Here is a 21,231-nt window from a genome sequence, read left to right as displayed (position 1 = left end):
ATTGTGGTCTGTTTTAATGCAACTACCAGGCCAAAGATGGCTCAATATATGCTGCATGTTGGTCTCATTCTCTGCAAAGAACCACCTTTGAATCCTTAAAAACCCAAAGTTAAGGAGATAAAGATATCAGTTCATATTTGTCATCATTCTGCTGAAAGACCTTTGTCCGAACACGGTGGCTGTGTGGTAATTCCAAACCTCGACTTAAACACGTACAAAAACCAATATAATTCCATTTTTTTTAACAAATTATGAGGCTCAAAATGGTCATTTAATGACTGTTTAAAGGGTAACTTCTCTATTTTTCTACCTGGACCCTATTTTCAATGGGAACAACAATTTTTGAAACTGATCCAGTATTGAGCGAGAGCGCTGCAGCTGGCAGCTGCGAAACAGGCTGCAATGTAACCACCACCGTCAGTTTACGATCACTAAATGAGTTTTTGTCACTGGCTGTTGCAGTGGGCACTGTCGACCTGCCATACATGTCACTCATTTAACCCAGTAAATTTCCACTAGCCACGCCACCTACCTGCCAGCCTATCACCAGTCCATACATCTCCCACTCCTGCTGGTCCACCACACCCACCTCGTCAAGCTAATGCACCTCACCTGTGGATCACTACCTCCTGCCAGTATAAAGACTCCTGCTTCACAGACTCTCCTTGCCAGACTGTTCTTTTTCGTACTCATGCAAGACTTTTCAGAGTTTATTCCCGGACTGCTTCCTTGTTGCCGACATTGGCTGTCTCTGACTCTCCTGCTTCGTCTGCTCCCCTGTTAAACCAGTCAGCATTCTGTCCCTGACCAAGAGCTCTGCTTCTACGTTCCTGGTTTCTGTTTGCCTGTTCCCATGGCTGTGTGGTGAGACCATCACCCAGCTCTCCGTCGTGAGTTTACCTGTTCTGCTGCCTGTGATTTCCTGTGCTGTGGATTACCTCACCACATGGCTGCACGTTCTGCCATTCTGTGTGTCAAGACCCTTGCTGCCTACAGTCAGCTCTGCACATGTCTGTTGGCTTCTCCCATGTGTACTCCTGGTTCCCAACTCCCTGCTCTTCAGACATCACCATCTGCCAATGTTCACACGGTGTTGTTGCACATATTTGAACTGTTCGCTGTTTGTGTGCATTCAGCAGACACCACTGACTCACCTGCTCTCTGCTTCGGTGTGCCACATCAAGCACTTTCGATCGTACCTGTGTCTTGGGAGGTTCTGAACCAACAAATTGACTCTTACTGTTTTACCTGCCTGCTCACCCTGTGCTTGACCAGTGATTTCCTTAAATACTATTACAAACTGTCCATCTGTCTTTGGTGCTGCATCCGGATTCTAACCACACCCGTGACACTGACAGGCTCAGATTGCTATTCTAAGGAAGGGACTCCAACAGAGACAGACCATGTTGTGGAAAACTCAAAAAAGCCGTTGTGGTTTGTCTTTCTACAATTCCAACTGTCACCAACTCTGGTTTGGTTAAAATAAACTCTTAATTCACCCAGTCAGCTCTGAAAATATGCTGGCTCTATACACGTTTTAATTACTGTTTATTTAAATGGAGTCTGGTGGCTTTGATGTCAGTGATTTTGGGGCTGTCTGTGGTTAAAGAAAAAGGACGTTACTCTTTAACAAAAAGGTCTATGTCTGTAGAGATCCTTTCCATAATGTTAGCAGACATGTAGAATTATAACCTGAGCCTGTCAGTGGCAAAAATGCATTTAGTGGATGTAAAGTGATGGTGCATAATTGCCCCAGATGGTTACTTTGCAGCCTGTTTCACAGCTGCTGGCTGCAACACTTTTGCTCAGTACTGGACCAGTTTTGAAAATTGTTGCTCCCATTATTCACTTAGACACAAAACATGGAAAATCATGTTCAGGTTAAAACTACTAATGTTACCCTTTAAGTGAGCCAGACCTTTTTTTTTTTTTTTTTAAATTATCATTATTATGATGAACATTCAGTTCCATGCATCAGTCACATTTTCAGAGAACCACTGTAGATTTAAACCCATGTATTCATAGTATAGTGGCCGACTGCATTAAGTACAGATCTGCCTTAACAAAATTCCCATCAGCTAATGAACAGCTGCTCTGTAGCTGTTTTTTTTTTTTTTTTTTTTTTAATTCTTTTTTTTTTTTATATCCAGCAGTCACAATGAACATATTGTACAGCTCTCATCAGTGTATATTGTTACTGGGCAGCTCACTGTGACCACTCATTGAATATCAATGGAAAGCATGGCTCTTGAGTTTCCATGACAGACGATACATGTTGTTGTATTTGCATCTTTACAACATACAGCTCTATGAGTGCGTAAAGGTCTCTGATCTATGTTTGTAAGTATCATTTTTTTTTTTAAATCTAAAAGGTAGTTATCTAGGCCTACTGCATTGGATTGCATTGAAATTGTCCTTGTTATTTTGTCCATCCCATTGAATACATTTTTAAAATCATGTACTGCATTCTGATTTTTGCCAACAACAACAGCCTCTGTTTCAAACCTGACTGCTCTAAACTGCTTCCATTACCACCTGTTTGCCCCCCGCACTGTACATGTACAATACTGTTTCACTAATAGAACTATATTCCACTTAGGTGCCCATTTACTTTAATTACCTCCTTGTTTCCTGATTGCTTGAGTTACCACTTACTGTTTTAAAAAGGCTGAGCGAGCGCGGCAACATGATGAGATTGTTCCTCAGCTATACTGTGCTCAATTAAAAATCCTAGAGGTGTAGTAATTGAGTTTGTGGATCTGTAAAAGTGAATCAAGGGTACAAGTCTGGAAACAAAAGGTGACGTAAGTTCATTACTGCGCTGAGATGAGGTGAACGTGTGACCTGCTGGTTGTGTAATCTTGTGGCTCACAATCAACACTAATGAGAAGTGGCTAACACAGTGGCAAAATGAGCAGTTTACCCTTTAATAATGCTTAATGATTTGTGACAGCTGAAGCATAATAAACAACATGCAGAGAGCAGCAGGTCCCAGCACTGTATGACACAGAAACCTCCACATTCGTCTGAACAAACATGCTTTATTCCTTTTGAAAAAAGCATCAAAAGCGCATGGTGTAGCTCAAACATGGTCTTCTTCACCAGCAGCAGCAGCAGCAGCAGCAGCAGCAGCAGCAGCAGCTATATTTGGATGTTTGTGTTGTGAATACAGGTTCAATTTCATGGAAGTGTTATATAATGATGCTTTGTTTGGATATTCAAAGAGCCGCCCGTTATAAAACACAGTAATGTCAACACTGACAATATTGTCACAGTATTAGTATTAGTATTTGTGCCAGTAGTGGTAATATTATACTATAGTAATAGCAGTAGTAGAACTAGTGGTAGTAGTAATTGTATGGCATATGGTGAGCCCTTCTAGCATTTATTCCATATCCTCAGACATCAGTTCCCTTAACCAGTTACCTTTTGAAGGCAAAAATGTCTCAAAAGATTACTGGTTTACCAGCTAATACCTGTTTTTAATTAACTAGTTAATTAGAGAAGCCCAAAATGTTCAACGATTTACTATCCTATGCCTTTTTAACTCACTGGTTAACTAGTGAGGGTCAAAATGTTTAACAGTTTACTAGCTGATGCCTTTTATAACTTACTACTTAACAAGTGAGGCTCAAAATGTTTACTAGTGTACTAGCTAATGTCTTTTCAACCTTATTACTTAACTACTAAGGTTCAAAGTGTTACCAACTGGTCAAAGCCATGTTAATCTTGCTAATTAACTGGTGAGGCCCAAATGTGTACCAGTTCAACTAACTACAACTTTACTTGTTAAGCTGTTAGGCTCAAAAAACTTCATCACCTTACAAGTTTACATGTTAGACTCAAAAGTTTACTTGTTCAATAGCTAATGCCCATATTTAATTTACTAGTTGACTTGCGAGACTCAGTTTTTCCAGTTACCTAGTTGAGGCTCTTTTACCTTACTAGCTAACTGGTGAGGCACAAAAAGTTTAATAGTTAACTAGTTGAAGCCTTTACATTATTAGTTAACTATTGGGGCTCAAAAAGTTTACTCGTTTACTAGCTTATGCCTTTTTAACCTACAGTTAATTAGTGAGGCTCAAAGTGCTTACTAATTTACTATCTTAAGACTTATGCCTTCTTTTAATTTACTGGTTAACTCGTGAGGTTCAAAATGTTTACCAGTTAACTAGCTGAAGACTTTTTTTGACCTTACTAGTTAACTAGTGAGGCTTCACATTTTTACAAATTAAAAGGTGAGGTGCAAAATGTTAAATGTGGGTGGTGTTATCAGCGGTAACCAACATGAGCATAGTGAAAAGCGGGGGCATACAGCTGGCTTGTGACATACACACAGGGACTCATATGTTTGGCAAGGCCTTTTAGCATTTATTCCATATCTTTAATATCAGACATCTTAGTGCAGCTAGTGGACATTTTTACCTTCTCTAGTTAACTAGTTGAGAAAACTTATGTATGAAATCAAGGATATGGAATAAATACCAAAAGGGAATGCCATAGTAGTGATAATAGTAATGGTGGTGTAGCGTTAGTAATAGTAGTGGTGGTAGTGGTAGTGGTATGGAAAGCGGTAGTAGTCGCAGTAAGAGTAGAAGTAGAAGTAGTAGTAGTGGTGGTGGTAATATTGATAGTACTGGAAGCAAATTTTCTATTTGTGTTGCGAATAAAGTTTTTTAAAGCGTTGTTTATCTCACTAGTTAACAGGTAAGGTCCTAAATGTTCACTAGTTGGTAATGGTAGTACTTTGGAATATTTGGCTGTTTGTATTGTGAACAAAGTTTTCATGGATATTTTAATGATCCTGTGTTTGGTTATTTAAACAGTCAGTGTGGACTTTTATGTCACAAATGAAACATGCAAAACTATGGTACAGTCATCTTCCCCATGAAATCTCTGATATGGAAAACAAAAGAGGCAGCTCAGTCGTCACTCTCACCACAGGGATCTCACCTTTGTTCTCACAAATACAGTATGGTGTTACATCGCGGTGCCCTATTTTTCTCTGCTACTTTCAGACTTTTCGTGGAGCCGAAAATGCTCTCTGTGGTTTACATAATCTTGAGATGAGTTTCTGCTTTCCTTTACAGGCACTAAATATCTCGTGCCGCCTACATTTCAGTGTCGCCTGTGAGCAAAACAAATCTGTTTTCAAAGACAGAGGTTTGTTTTGCTTGCACAGTGTTTAGGTACACAAAAGAAGTAGAGGTGAGAACAGATGTCAAGCCTGAATTGCAACTCACAATAACATGTTGTGTTGTTACTCCTAACTATTTAGTCACCACTGTACTATCAGGAAGAAATAGAGAAATAGAATAGCAGTTTTAAAAAAACTTGAGTTCTTCTTCTTATTATGCCTTTCTTCTTACGCAACTTATAAAAGAGTGCAGTACAAGATTTACTTTGTTTGTCAACTTTTGACTTCTCTGTACAGGAAGTGGTGAGGTTATACTCAGAACTTGAAATGTATTGAAACAGAACAAGACAAAGCCATTAGGGTGAGTGACTATACAATACCATGCCGTATTTCTGTTGGCTGTATGGTTTTGCTACAGTTGGAAAAGGGTTGTTTATATGATGTTTATTTATCTATTAGAGATTGACCGACTTCTACTCAGAATCTCAGAGGGAATACTGAACTTTTTTCTGGACTCCATTTATCTGTCAGATTAAGTTACTTTGCAGATTCAGATTATTTATACAAAATCTAATCAAGTAATAACTGACAATGTATTATAGTAGAATAAACTACTCAGTGGTATATTAAAAAAATTTAAATTAGTTACGGCCAGTGGTAGGTCGTAGTTGGCTGTAGGAGTAGTTGTAGAAGCAAAAGGGTGAAGTCAGGGAAAATGGGACAAATAAGGTTTTACATCTTGGACTCATTAAATATTAGCAGGTAGTCACCTAACATGTTATTGCATTGTAGATACAAATGTGCTTCACATGAAACAATCATTTTTATTGGTCTAAAATAACTAGGATGAGCACACCAAAGAATCAAAAATCTACTGGTCCCAGAACTTCCAACGAAAGCCATGTGACATGTTGATTCTCATTTTGGTACAAGAGTACTGCAGCTAAAAGAATTTCAATCAGGAGAGACAGAAGAATGAGGTAAAGATAATATTTAATACAGAATGTACATGTAGAAATTAACAGAAGATTTAACAGAAGTCTTTGGCGTTTGGACACCAGAGGGTGATATTTCGTGGTCGAGGGACATCTGAGTGCAGCAGGATAAATCCCCCCATGGAGTCCAGACACTGGTGGAGGTGGTGGCTGATGACTCTGAGGCTGCCGACTGCTGAGGCTGATGAGGCTGATGAATCTGTAAAGACTAGGTGGTGATGGGGAGATGGAGGGCACACATGTCTGCAGCAAGAAAGAACCATGTCTAAAATGAGGAGCAGTAAGATGATAGGCTGATGGAGAAGGTGTGCTGCTGTGCTATTGGTTTATAATGAATCAGCTGATGTCTCAACTGGCAGACCCAGACAATGACACCTAGAGATAGTGGGTGAGAATGCGTGAAAGGAGTGAATGGCAGGGTGAGACAGAAACTCACAGCCTGAGAATGAAAAGTATTGTCTTCCTGACTGAACTTTCACTGGAGCTTCATATGGGTAAAACAACAAAAAAGGTTGTGGGATGTTGCATTTTGACTTATAATCTGAATATTTTCACAATACACATTACTTTTTATGGAAAATGGTTTTGAGTGAGCACTCAATGCATACAGGTAAAATTGGACATTTTCTGAAGTGAAACATCTTTAGTACTTTGTCACTTAAAAAACCTCAAAGTTAATGCATTGAGTCCATGTCAGCCACAGTAGTCCAGAATTAGCCATCACTGCTGCACACATGCAAGCACACAAACATGTCCATTGTAAAAAAAAATATGGCACCAGAGAAACAGCAAAAAAAAAAACAGGGCAGGAAAGTTCAACCTTTTTAATGAACAGCCACAGGCTACATTAACGATTTAATGAATTATTAACAGAACTGATAAATGGATGTAACCTTTAAAACAAACAAACATTTGCAAACATTCATGTCCTATTACAGCATGTCCTGCATGTCACTAAATCGGCTTCTTCTCTGGAGTGTTTGCTCCACTGTCTCAAACGTTCCCTTAAATTGTGGCTATGCCTGGATCCTGTGTCGTGGGTTACACTATTATTACACATATGATTATTATTGTCTCATACATATACTAATATTGATGCTACCAAAATACTATTATTATTATAATTATCATTATATTAATAAAATCAGTGTTATCGTAGCTATTGTCATTACTGTTTGTCCTGCATCTCTCTCTGTCTCTGTCTCTCTTTATCTATCATACTGTAAATCTATTATGTTGATCTGTTCTGTACGACATCTATTGCACGTCTGTCCGTCCTGGAAGAGGGATCCCTCCTCAGTTGCTCTTCCTGACGTTTCTACCATCCCTCCATCAAAGGTTTTTTTTAAGGGAGTTTTTCCTTATCCGCTGTGAGGGTCCAAGGACAGACGGATGTCGTATGCTGTAAAGCCCTCTGAGGCAAATTGTGATTTGTGATATTGGGCTTTAGAAATAAAATTGAATTTAATTCAATTGAATTTAATTCAAATAAACAAACATGACTGTCCCATTTTACTTTAATGGTTGTCCCATTTTACCTGAACATGACACTGAAGTGGGCAGCACGGTGGTGCAGTTGTACAGCAAGAGGGTTACCGGTTCGACTTCAGGGTGGGGGCTTGAACCCTGTGTGGGGGAGCTTGCATGTGCTTTCGCGTGGGTTTTCTCCAGGTACTCCAGCTTCCTCCCACAAAGACATGCAGGTTAATTGGTGACTCTAAATTGGCCATAGGTGTGAATGTGAGCGTGAATGGTTGTCTGTCTCTATGTGTCAGCCCTTTCTCAAATATTTTACTTGACAACATATATAAAAATATGACAGAGAACCATAACAAGTTCTAAGGTGAAACTCAAGGTAGTCTTGAGGGTCTTAAATGGTTTTCTTCTTCACCAAATCTACCACAAAGTGTCCCTAAATACCTGACCTCACCCTAGTGGTGGTGAATATGTGGCAGTAGTAGTTGTAGCAGTTGTATTAATAATAGTAATGGCATTAGACGTAGTCAAAACGTTTGTAGTAGTAGGAGGAGAAGTTCTAGTTGCTACTACAGTACTACTAAGGTATTTCTATGGGCTTGTTCCAAAGGAAGTGACGTAACGGCAGCTCCGTCACACTTCCTGGAGACGGTTGCTACGACAGTTCCTTCCTCTCCTCTTGGTTGTGTTGGTTACTCATCCTGCCCGCAACCAAACATTAACGTTAGTTAGCTAACTAACTATTTCAACCACGGCACTTGATGTTTCCTCGTAGTTTCCGTTCGTAGTAAAAATGGCTTTTGTTTCACACAGTCAGAGAGAGCCAAACGGAAGTTACACTTTCTCAAGTCGACCCAGACCTGTGGAGAACCGCTCCAAGTACAGAGAGCCTCCGTCTGAACAGTACGTTTGCTCAAAGCTAACGCTAATGTTTATGCTAGGTGCTAACGTTACGTAAATAAAGGCAGACAGACCTAGCTGTCATTGTTATGTCGCAATATTTAGATGATAAAATACTAGCTCATATAGACAGTGGTAGAAAGTAATGACAAAGTACATGTACTCAAGTACTTAAGTACACTTTTGAGGTACTTATAATACTTACCTGACCAACATGTCACTGCCAACTATTGTACTTTTTAATCCACTACTTTTTTTCCTGCTATGGCTATTAGTTAGTTACCTACTGATAAAGACTTTTACATACAAAGCACATTATCATCTTATAAATTATGATGCATTGCTATAGATCACACTATCCATCAGTATACAGTTAAAGTTACAACATTAAAATGCCATATTATTGTTGTTGCTGTGATATCATTATCATTATTATGGAATCTTACTTGTGACAGGGCATTTTAATAGTGTAGCAGCACTGTTATTTGCTTCAGTAAATATTCCCAGTATTTTCTCCACCACTGTCACCAGGCCCTGAGAAAATGCCTGAGAAGATATTGCTAATGCCACCCTATTAAATTGTCAAAAACCAGCACAACATGGATCAGCATATCACCTTTGAAGCGCACAAATGTCAAGGTCAGCGACTAATGAGCTGACCGCATGCCTGCATTGTGTTTTTCATTGACCATGCAGGACACACAGTAACTATGGAAACATTATGTATGACCGTCGTGTTGTCAGAGGAAACACTTATGCCCAACACATTATACCAACTGTAAGTATGAAACATCCATTTATATATAAATGTATATTTGCCTTTCTTTCTGTAATTTAATCTTAAAAATGTGTTTGTCAGACGGCTCAGCCGGACCCTGTTGAAATACAAAGACAGCAGGAGCTCAGGAGGAGAGCCATTGCTCGAAAACGAGCCAGGGAGCAGTTCAGACCCAGGACTCCTGAGGCCCTGCAGGGCAGGAAACACATTGATGTACAGACAGGTAAGGCTTTCCTCCTGATATCCTCGGAACTTTTACATTCGGCACTATGTTCAGTTCATGATAAGTTTGCCAAATGTGCTGTTGGGTACCAAAGCTGTTCTGTTATACTTTTGACCCTCAGAGCTTTATCTTGAAGAACTGAGTGATGTTATAGTGGCTACAGATATAGAGTGTCAGACTGATGCTTTCCTGGACAAACCAGCAACCCCACTCTTCATACCTGCCAAATCTGGCAAAGATGTTGCAACCCAGATAGAGGAAGGAGAGGTACGTAATCTAAATGTGAGGTCTGGTCACACTTTCCACACTAAAAATCGTTCATGTAGTCCCAGTAAAACTTATTAGGCCTTTTTAGGTATTATTTAAAGAGGAAATGCCACCAGTTTTAAACACAAAGGCCAGTTTATAGTAATTTAATGCCTTCTGTTGCTCTGGAGGAGTGTTTTTTAATCTTGACTGAAATTTGGGGCTAAAGGTAAGGATGTGTTGTCGGCCTCTGCTATTACCTGTCTCTTGCCTCTAAGTCCTCTAATTTTAAGGAGGTGCAATGATAATTAGGTGGATACCCCTTTTAAAATGTTATCGTCATGTAGGATGTTAATGACAAAGAACTTGTACAATGTTTGCAGGTTTGATTAAATTAAAGGTCCCATATTGTGCTCATTATCAGGTTTCTACATGAAGATATTTACATGTTTTTATGTTCAAAAAACACATTTTTCTCACGCTATTTGCCTGAATATACCTGTATTCCCTCTGTCTGAAACGCTCTGTCTGTTTAAGCCCCCCTCCCAAAAAAGCCCAGTCTGCTGTGATTGGTCAGTGTTTCCAGGTCTTCCATATCTGGGCTGTCAGTGTTTCTGCACTATCTTTTTAGATCATTTAACTGGAATTGTATCGCTAGGTTAAAAGCTGGGGTTCATGCTTACTTCCTGTCAGATGATGTCATTCACATACACTGGAAATGTTCCAACAGGAAATACATTTTGAATATTTATGTTTCAAGTTTGAAACAGTCTATATAGTATAGTTGTGACATTATAATGTAACACAAGTCCTGGCGGCTCATTTACGCCAAAAACACACCAAGCAGCGAGAAGTGCGACCTGTGACGAGCTGCCATGCAATGGAAAGGTCGAGCTGCGGCCATTTTGTTATGCAGGAAAGTGCAGCCAAACAAAAAGTCGGGGATAGTTTAACTTTTAGTGGTGAAATATGGCCAGATAATACCTGCAGCCAATCAGCACAAAGAGTCCTGTGACTCCTCTGACCCGCCTAAAACACATGCACATCTCTTCCGCATTTTGCCAATGTTTGATGTGTTTTTGGTGTTAAAGGCACAGTTTCTAAATATGGACTGAGTGCATTTCCCACTGGATTATTCGTTTTGATTCTTCTCTGTATTTATGTAGCACCTATACCTGCTTTATTTTTGAAAAGACACAGATACCTGACTTTTTTTTAACAATATGGGACCTTTAAACGTAATGTTTTTAACGTGCAAAATGTCAGACCACTCACTACTAGTATCCCCTGCAGCTGTTTGACTTCGACAGGGAGGTGCAACCATTGTTGGAGGTCCTGGTGGGTAAGACAATAGAGCAGTCTCTGGAGGAGGTGATGGAGGAAGAGGAGCTTGCCTGCCTGAGGGCCCAGCAGAGGGCCTTTGAAGAGCTCCGAAATAATGAGTTGGCAGAGGTGCGGCGGCTTCAGGAGCAGGAGAGACGCCACAGTGAGGAGAAAGTACGTGAATGATGGAAATTCCCTTTAAGTCACTGTATAGGAACAAGTCTCTTCCAAAGCTGGAAAAAACAGTGACACCATTAAGACATCAGTCTGGAGCATGTGGCTCATTCCTTAGATTCTTACCACAAGCAATTATTCATATCATACTATTTGTAGAATTAGTTTCCAGTTGTGGCTGTGTAGGATTGTTTCTGTGTGATCCAAAAATGTCTAATAACTCCATAGCGTTTTAAATTCCAAAAGTCAAAATGTATTTAAAAAAGGTTGATGTAATTATTTACAAAATTTAGAACATGTTGTTATCTAACAAAATATTTTGTATTCGTTGGCATTTAGCTTTTCAAAAAACCTTTTTACTCTCCGGCTTGTTGCACACAAACAGAGGCATGCACCTGTATCAACAGGCGGTCTAGCAGCATCTAATGGCACCATAACTGACATTTACTCATTACTGCACTAATTTACTCCGATGAATCACTTTATAAAAATTGAGGATTCTGTTTGAGGATGTTATTTATTTATTTTATAGGGAGATAACGTCATAAAATGTCGACAGATTCATTGGAGAATCTAAATCGAAGCTTCGAATGTTAAAAAAAAAGATATCTGGTACAGCCCTAGCCAACACTAATAGTTATTTCACACGAGTATTAATGCTGTGCTGAAGAGGTCATATCAGGTGCACCCATCAGAGTTTAAAAGTTTTAAGTATCAGAATCCAATAACAGTTGATTGGCTGCTTATGTTGCCAGGGAGACCTTGTTGTCAGACAAATCTGATGACGTCATAACCTTATCACCCTGAGGAAGCAGATTAGCTGCTTTTTGAGTGTTAAACTTGTATTAGTTTATAACTGTGTGCTTTTTTTCCTAACTTCAAAATTAAATTTTTTGTTAATTTAGTAAAAAATATTTTATGTTGCAAAAAATACTTGATTTTAAGCCAAGCTTTTTGGTGGTTTGACTCAGTGAAGCAACATCAGTGTGGCCTTTCTAGGAATGTAATCTATGAAATAATCAGTTTTTTAAATCTTGTCCTTATCTGTGTTGCTACTCGCTCAAGGCTGTGGTATTTTTGTACCGCATTTCCTAGAGACCACTAGTCACTTAAACAGTGTCTCCATACTATGACCTTGTATTTCTTTATTTTTTTTCTGATTGTGTTTTCTATTTGAGTTTCTGTAGGTTCTGGTCTCCTCTTTGTCCGTTCAAAAATAGACAGCTATAACTACTCAGTCTACTCTTTTCAAGCAAATTTTTTTTTTTTTTCTTACAAAGAAAGACTAACCACACACCAAATGTTTAGGACGGTCGGATATAGCAAATTTGATAAACATTGTACAGTCTGAAACATTATTTGTGCTTGCTTACAAAAACATTTCTTCTGACCTCAGGCACGTAGAATTGCCCAACAGAAGGAGGTGCTGCAGAAGGAAAAAGAGACTGCAGAGAAGATCGCTGCCCGGGCCTACACTCAGCAGTACCTGGCTGACCTCATACCTGCAGTCTTTACCTCACTGAGAAGCCATGGCTACTTTTATGACCCCGTGGAGAAAGGTCAGCAATGCTCTCCAGCATCAACTTCCATTCAGCTTTCTACCTTTCTGACACACGGGGGCATCACTGCACTCAAAATCAAATCTGCTGTGTGATCTGGGACTGCTAACAGATGAGCTCATTGATACTCTGTGCATGAAGATTTTGATGTGAGTGTTCAACCTTTGATCATATTTGTAATTTGCAGATATTGAGACTAATTTCCTCCCATGGCTGATGTCAGAGGTGAACAACAGCTTGGAGAAGAGACACACAGCAAGGGCGGTGCTGGACAGTAAGGGAATACATTATAATTTCTTTCCTGTTATTTAGAACAGTGTTTCTCAAATGGGGTACTTTTTATTTGCTGTTAATTAAAAAATATCAGTCATGCAAAATTCCTAAAATAATTACAGTATTATAAGTTCACAAAAAATGTCAATTTAAGTTCAATAAACCACATGTTTTATTCAATCTTCCTACTTTCAAAACAGTAGATACAGAGATACTTTGCTGATTTTCAACCAACTTTTTATCATAACAGTGTGGATTGTATGTGTAAATGAAGTGTGGCAAACTTCCCTCCATCTTACCCACGCTCAGACCTCCATTGGCTGATGTAAAAATCTTTATTCAGAAGATGTTAGCTGGCTCTAGGGTTTTTACTCAAACTACAGATTCTACTGCCGCATTTTTGTATACCTGCCACCACATACACAAAGAGTTCAAAACTCTGATCAAATGGTAAAACTTGTCAGCGCCGATCAAATATAAACCACGATTATGTTACTGTATCGCCTATATCCTAAAATGTCTACAGAAACGTATTTTAGTTCACTGTTTAGTTGTAATATGAGAATTTGTGAACAGGAAATGGGCACCAAACTGTTTTTGGTATTGTAAAAATGGAGACTGAAATTACTGAGCTCAAATGGTAAAATGAGGCAGTGTTGGTCAAATATGAACCAAAATTCTGTTACTGCATTGCCTATTTTTCACCAAAAAAAACTGTAATTCAAGTTTGTTTGCAACCAGTCGGCCGTCAAATTGTTTCCTGTGACATAGCAGCCGAGCTCACATTATGTCGCCCACCAGTGGGAGCATTTATTGGTCCGGTGTGGCGCAGTGCATTCTAGTAATTGCAGGTTTTCTGCCTCTTTAGAAAAGGTGAATGCCACAGCACTATTCGTCTGTTTTCCCTGGTCATATTGTACCACTTTCTGCTGCAGTTTTATGAGAAGACCATCTTTCCAGCAGTGAAATACTTCTTTAACTGCCATAATCTATCAGCTGCAGCAACAAACGCAATTGAGTTTGCATTATGTTGGTTTACTGTGACTGGGAAACCATTCATCCATCCATCCATTTTCAACTGCTTATACGAGGTCAGGTCGTGGGGGCAGCAGGCTGAGCAAAGTACCCCAGACATCCCCCAGCCCCCCCTGCGGGATCCCGAGACGTTCCCAGGCCAGATGAGATATGTCATCCCTCCAGTGTGTTCTGGGTCTACCCTGGGACCTCCTACCAGTTAGATGTGCCCAGAACACCTCCAACGGGAGGCGCCCTGGACGCACCCTGATCAGATGCCCGAACCACCTCAACTGGCCCCTTTTGACATGAAGGAGCAGCAGCTCTACTCCAAGTTCCCTCCGGATGTCCAAGCTCCTTACCCTGTCTCCAGGGAAGCTCACTTCAGCTGCTTGTATCTACGATCTCATTCTTTCGGTCACTCCCCATAGCTCATGACCATAGGTGAGGGTTGGGACGTAGATGGACCATCTAATGAAAGCTTTGCCTTTTGGCTCAGTACACTCTTCACGCGATGGTCTGGCGTAGCACCCACATCACTGCAGACGCCACGCCAAACTGCCTATACATCTCACGCTCCATTTTACCCTCACTCATGATGAGACCTAGAGATACATGAACTCCCTTGCTAGGGAAACCTATATTGATATTGATTGTTGTGTGTTGGTCAGGGGGTACTTGAGAATTTGAAAATTTGAGAACCACTGGTTTAGAAAACATCCCTCTGTTGAGCTGAGCAATATGCTCTTACTTGCAAACCTGCTTTCTCTAATGCTTCATGTTTGTTCAGCATTTTTTTTTTTCTCTAGGTTTGATTTTCTTGCAAAGTAGGTCACAAATCCTACGCAGCACCCCGCAGGCTTTACACGAGCTATAAACACACAATCAGTCCGCATCAGTGTGTTTTTTTTATCACTCCAGTGTACTCTACTTACACAAAATTGTACACACACTGCGTAGGCTGCAATTTGTCACAACATAACACACATGATTTGATTGAAAGGAAGCAAGAAGAAGGAAAATTATACCTGCCCACCATAATAGTGACCTCCAAATATGGGTCACCACAAATTCTTATGAAGTAGGTAATAGGTAACAAGCTGTCTGTGACACAAAATGTACGACTTCTACTATCTACTTCTAACTTCTTGAGCTTTTCTGCTTTAAAGAAAAAAACATTACAGGTATAATCATAACCTTCTCTTAAGTTGTTGGAGATCATCAACATGTTCTAGAGACTGATGTTATTAACCTGCGACAGCTGAAGGTATTTCTCAAGTGCTCCTCCAGGGGTCATCAGGTCATAGACATTGTTGTGGTGCCATCTAGTGACTCTTTTTAAACATTACAGATGTAATTAATGTCAAACATACTGCACACAGAAACATTTTCATCCCGTCTCTCTGTCTCTGTTTCAGCGATCATCCATGATGTCGCCCAGAAGAGAGTGGAGAGGTTCAAAGAGACGGACACACAGTGATAATGATTCACAGGCAAAGGTCAAGGACACAAGTGCATTTTTAAAAATATAAAATAATAAATGTTTTATCACTGACTAAACCGTCATGAGTTGTGTCTCTGTGAACATAAAACTAGTTTATATGTTTTAAAGAACATATTACTAGTGTAATAAGGTTTATTTTATCATCATAAGTCATTAGTTTCAATCTTAAAAATCAGTATCATTATATTTCTAATTATACAACAGTGGTAAAAAAAAGATTTCCGCACACTTGCATCTATGCAGTGTTCCACTTTATACTTTGTAATTATACAACAGTAAAATTTTGAAATTGTGGAAAATGCAAATGCAGTTTTGTATTGTCCTTTTTTGCACACATTTGCAGTCATTCTATATCAAGGATTTCCATTTGTATAGTATGAAGAGATTGAGTAACTTTTCCTTTTGTTGAAGTTTTTCTATTTTTAATTATTTATTTTTAATTTAATTATATTTATTTGTATTTAATTACCCATTTAATCATAATGATTAATTTAATTTGAATTATTTATTTTTATTTTATTTTTTTAAATTATTTTTAATTATACAACACTAACATTTTACAATCGTGGAAAATGCAAATGCAGTTTTGTATTATAATTTTTATTTTGCACACAATCATTTTTCTATCAAGGATTTCTGTTTGTACGGTATGAAGAGATTGTGTAACTTTTCATGAACTCAAATGATGTATTCTCTGTCATTAACTGAACCCACTCTTTATATTCACGTCTACGTTGACTTTCCCAGGAGTGAAGGAAGACCCGAGCAGCTTAGATAAAGCCTACAGCAGTAGACGTGACCTGTCCCCCAGAGGGCAAAATTGAACTGATTCAAGAACAGGCACACTTAGCCACTCATGTATTGTCTTGATTATTTCTCTCCAGAAAGGTGCCTGCCTGCCTTTTACATTTCCAGCATAGAATATTTTCTAGTAACCCCATAAAATAAGATTGAGTATCTTATAATGATTACATTGTCCCCGAGACCTTGATATTTTTTTCAGTGTAAGATATACAATATATATATATATATATACATATGTGTATATCTTTAGGATATATCTAGATCACTCTGAGTAACCTTGGCTTTAGTATGTTATCGTTTTGTTATCTTAAGGTTGTTGTATCACAGTTTTGCTGCAGTCAATGCACAACGCAGATTATTTCATTGAGCTTGACGGTTCATTCTTGACCTTGGAAAGCTGTTTCAAGCTGTGACAAGGCAGAGCCATTCTTACAATAAACACAGTTGCTTTTTATTTTCTTCCACTAAATATCTAGGTCTTACAGCAGTTTCTATCATTGAAAAAACAATAAAACTGGCACGAAAAGACTTGGTTGGTAATGCATGCAGGGATTTGTTGTAAATCTGCCTTCTACATTTAGCTGCCAATGGAAGATCTGGAGTTCCTAAACACTTAATGTTGCTGTTTCATAATGTTTCCTGCTGCAGCTGTGAAAAAAAGTTTGTTATTGACCTCATTTTTGTGATAACCAGTCAAAGCAACCCTTTTCTCCCAGGCATGCCGCACATTAATCCATTTTTGCCATCTATTAGGAGGAAGTTCCTGCCTGTTGATGGGCTTTAAACTCACCAAAAAAGAAAACCAGACTAAAACAAAGCAAATCAAACAAATAAAAAACAGTTTAATTTAAAATAATGTATCACAAACGGAGGTGTCATTCCCATACTCCAGATATTTAGATGGCCATTCAAATTGCCTTACTGTGGGTTTGATCCATTTGCATCTGGCATTGCTCTGCAAACAGTTCATTCAGATGTCCTAACAGGCAAATTCAACAATGTTTTGCATCAGTCAGACGGACTCTGCTCTGCTAAAATTAGCTCACCATCCACCCCACCCCCACTCCAAACAACTAGAGTTATTTGAGATGATCGCTGTTACGTTATTTTTTAAATTTACTTTTAAATCATAGCAGGGGGTTATCTTTTAATGTGTCGCTTTTTAAAAAAATAAATAAATAAATAAAATTTTGTTTTTTTTACACTTCATTAAATTTTCAAGAAACATAACGTAAAAAAAAAAGAAAGAAAATTAAAAACAAGAAAATTAGTAAAAATAAATAAATAAATTTAAAAAAAGCTCTGGATTTTTTTTTTTTTTTTAAATCTGTAACAAATTTCAAATATATAATAATGATAATTATAAATGTAGTTTTGCCCTAGCGATTTTAAAAATAATTTTCTAAATCTTTCAATTTTTTGCAATTTGTGGAAAATTTCTCACCAAGTTGATCAATTTCTTATTTCTCCATGTTTTTTAAAAGACATTGCACTCATTTGCTCAGAGCTCAAAGGTTTAAATACTTGTGAAAGGCACCTGAAAGCACCACAAGAAAAGCTTTGTCACTCCAGGTTTCAAAGGGTTAAACATAATTATATCAATATACACACATAAGACAAATTAAAAATAAAGTTAAAAATATATATAGACAGATAAAAATAAATAAACATGAATAAATTAATAAAAAAAAGATTTATTAAAAATATTTATAGGTGTATATGTCAATTACACTTTTAACACAGGCCTGTTTGTTTTATATGTACTTTGAATAGGCCCTGAAACTATTACACGTAGGGAAGGGCTCGTGATGATGGTGATGATGATGATGATGATGATGGCAGCAGTGGTGACAAAGGCCGGTTAAGTAGCACAAAGTGGTTTGTTGGGTGTCTCACATCACTCTGCTTTCGCATTATGGTGAGAAGTAGGTCTAACCTCCGATATATACGGCTCTATTTTAATCCCGTCACCTCATTGGTCAGATCACCTATGACGCCACCCCTCTCACTCACTCGGCAGCACTTCCGTGGTTCAGTGCAGGGCGGGTGATGCGCACTTCCACTGAGCTACTGTGGAACAAAAAAAGTTTGTGCTGTGATGCATCAGCGCTCAGACAGGTGACACCTCAGGCTTTACACAGCTGATACATGAGGCTTACATTTATTTACACAGAGTCATAGGTTGTAGTAACAGTCAGTCAAATACTTTTGTCCTCATTAATTTAGTTATGTCAGCTAAACTGACGCACACAGATAAAAGCCATGTAGATAGATACATAGATGGATGGATAGATAAATAGCAAAATCTTTAAATGAAAGTTGTTATTCATACACATGTTATGTCATAGCCTGTGAAAGTCAGAAAATACATTTAAAAAATAAAGGTGATTAAAACAATAAAATCTTTATACGAACTTCAAAATAACAAAGAAAACAGGAGTAAAACAACAAAAGTCTATATTAAGTTTTGAGCTTGGGTGAATATCACTGACATTATAGAAGGTGCAGTTTAGCACTTTAAAAGTAGGCCACACAGGGACGTACTAGTTGGCATGTACGCTGTTTATTCTGATCTTCGAAATGAGGAAATGATAATGTGGAAAACATCAGTTATATCACCAGGCTATTAATAGAGTGCTCCAGGGATGGCATTTTTCTGTAGGCTGATGCGGAAGTTAGCGTCTCCCTGGTTCCCTCGTCAAAAGTCCCTGGTTCCCTTGGATTATTGCAGGAAATAAGCTCTGTGGCAGACAAATGTTTATGATGCTTACAAATTTTGCTCAGCAAGATAATCTCCACAAGTTAACACCATTTTTGAAGCCTAAATTCAATCGGAAAGGGGCAGAAAGCAAACGTTAGGCTATAAACGAACTACAACACGATCACATGACTCAACGTCACCTCCATAACAAGACTGACTTTCATGTCTTGACAAAGGCAGTAGCAAACAAGTGGCTACATGACACTAAATCTGGCGCTTGGGCAGTGGCCTGCAGCGTCAGAAACCAACTAAAAAGGCGTCCTTTAATGTTGGCATGATACGTGGCTGGTTGCCGTTATAGTTTGACAGCGCCTGACGGCATCTGGGGGTAGCGTGGCAGGACAAGGTAGAAGTTAAGGTGGTGAAAGTCGGACTGGGGCGGGCAGGAGGGGCCGTGGATGGGTCCAACAAACACCGACTTTCATCTGAGAGAGTGGCGTTCGCGTCCCGTCCTGATGTACACTTTAAACTGATGCAGAAAAGGTCCAAATTGGTGTATAAAATCTGCCAGATTTGAGGAAATAAAGTTTGACTCTCAAAATATTTTGAAGGAGTACTGCCATACCCCCCACTGAATATGTTTCCCCTCATTGTTCAAACAAATCCTTCACCCTTGATTGGGTGCATGTAGGACATGTTGCTGGATCAACATCCCACATCGCGTTCCTGGACCAACATTGCAATCAACCAATCACTTCACAAACTGAAACTTCTTCTGAGCTAAGCTAGTTTTCAGAATTGAAGGAAGTAAAATTTGATAAAATCCTCAGAAACACTAAACAAAATCCTTATAAGCTACTTCACGGTTAGCAAGTTAGCTTGCTAACTAGATAGGCTATGCTAACAAGTAAACTTGCTGATAGGCTAGAATATTGTTAACTAATATTAAAAGTAAGGACAATATCATTTTGCAGTTGCAATGGACACATTTTCCCTCCTTTTCTCAAAGCCTATTCAAAACATTTTTTTTTTTTTGCAACATTGAGTTATTTTTGACTTAAACAAATTATGCAGGGTAAACATGACAGTGTGGTCCCAGGTCAACACGAGCAGTCTTAACTTGAAAAAATAAAACAAAAACTGTTTTGAATAGGCTAAAAAAATGACGGAAAAGTTGTTAATCGCAGGTATTTGCAACTGAAAAAAATAATATTGCCCTTGATCTTTGTTTGTAAACAATAACCTGGCCTACTGGCAAGCATAGCCTATCCACTTAGCAAGCCAACCCTAACGCTAATCCTGCAGTAGCTTGTAAGGATTTCATGCAGTGTAACTGAGGGTTTTGCTCAATTGCACCAACTTAAGTTTGGAAAACTAGCTTAGCTCAGAAGAAGCACGAAAGAATTTTGAATGACGCACAGTAGTGGCACGCTGATGATGTCAGAGAGCTGTTATTGGTTGATCACACACGTTAGATGTTGATCCAGGAGCGTATCCTACTTGGCAAAATCATGTCGTGCTTGGGTGGGTATACTAAAAAGGCCCAACCTGATTTTGCCAGTTGAAGTTAATACAATGCAACTCAAAAATTGTATTATCTTTACTCTTTGTTAATGAACATCTTACTTGTTAGCATAGCCTACCTACTTAGCAAGCTAACTTGCTAACATCCTAGCCTATTGGCAAGTTTACTCATTAGCATATCCAACCTGTGCTGTGTCTCAAATCGCGTACTTCTGTACTTACACTTTCTATTTTGAGTGCACAAGTGCGTTCATACTGAGAAGTATGGAAAAATGCAGTGCACTGTGAGTACCCGGATGGTGCACTCAAAACAGTCAAAAAGTTGAGCATGGAACTATGGACACTTCTTGCCCTCAATGGCTACGTAACGGAAGGGGAGGGACCACTTTTCAAACTGGAAATGGGGGCCAAGGACTGTGCGACCGTGAACATCGCTGCATTGTATAAATTCACGTAATTTTGCACTAGGCACCACTATATTGTTGTCGGGTATAAGCCAGCAGTGTGTTCGTTGGGTTAATTAACCAGTCTGTAATGATTTGGTACCGCGAACGATAATGCGAATGCTAATGCTAGTTTGCTAAGTAGCTAATTTGTGGT

The 21,231-nt window shown here is 38.8% G+C and overlaps 1 protein-coding gene across 1 annotated transcript; it reads left to right on the top strand.

Moving 5' to 3' along the window:
• Window positions 1-8,249: 8,249 nt before the first annotated feature.
• rsph3 (radial spoke head 3) lies at window positions 8,250-15,872 on the top strand. Its single transcript, XM_050058327.1, has 8 exons — window positions 8,250-8,511; window positions 9,205-9,286; window positions 9,368-9,509; window positions 9,631-9,776; window positions 11,049-11,252; window positions 12,649-12,811; window positions 12,999-13,085; window positions 15,517-15,872. Exons 1-8 carry the CDS (start codon window positions 8,402-8,404, stop codon window positions 15,576-15,578), a joined length of 996 nt encoding a protein of 331 aa, XP_049914284.1. The 5' UTR covers window positions 8,250-8,401; the 3' UTR covers window positions 15,579-15,872.
• Window positions 15,873-21,231: the final 5,359 nt, after the last annotated feature.

The sequence above is a fragment of the Epinephelus moara genome, chromosome 12 (assembly GCF_006386435.1).
Source record: "Epinephelus moara isolate mb chromosome 12, YSFRI_EMoa_1.0, whole genome shotgun sequence".
Taxonomy (NCBI): domain Eukaryota; kingdom Metazoa; phylum Chordata; class Actinopteri; order Perciformes; family Serranidae; genus Epinephelus; species Epinephelus moara.
The sequence above is the reverse complement of the archived record's forward strand: the minus strand, read 5'-3'. Positions and strand labels throughout refer to the sequence as shown.

Coding starts and splice junctions, on each gene's coding strand:
- rsph3 (XM_050058327.1), top strand. CDS start 8,402: ATGGCTTTTGTTTCACACAGTCAGAGAGAGCCAAACGGAAGTTACACT. Junction 9,510..9,630: donor ACACATTGATGTACAGACAG/GTAAGGCTTTCC, acceptor TTTGACCCTCAG/AGCTTTATCTTGAAGAACTG. Junction 9,777..11,048: donor CCCAGATAGAGGAAGGAGAG/GTACGTAATCTA, acceptor TATCCCCTGCAG/CTGTTTGACTTCGACAGGGA.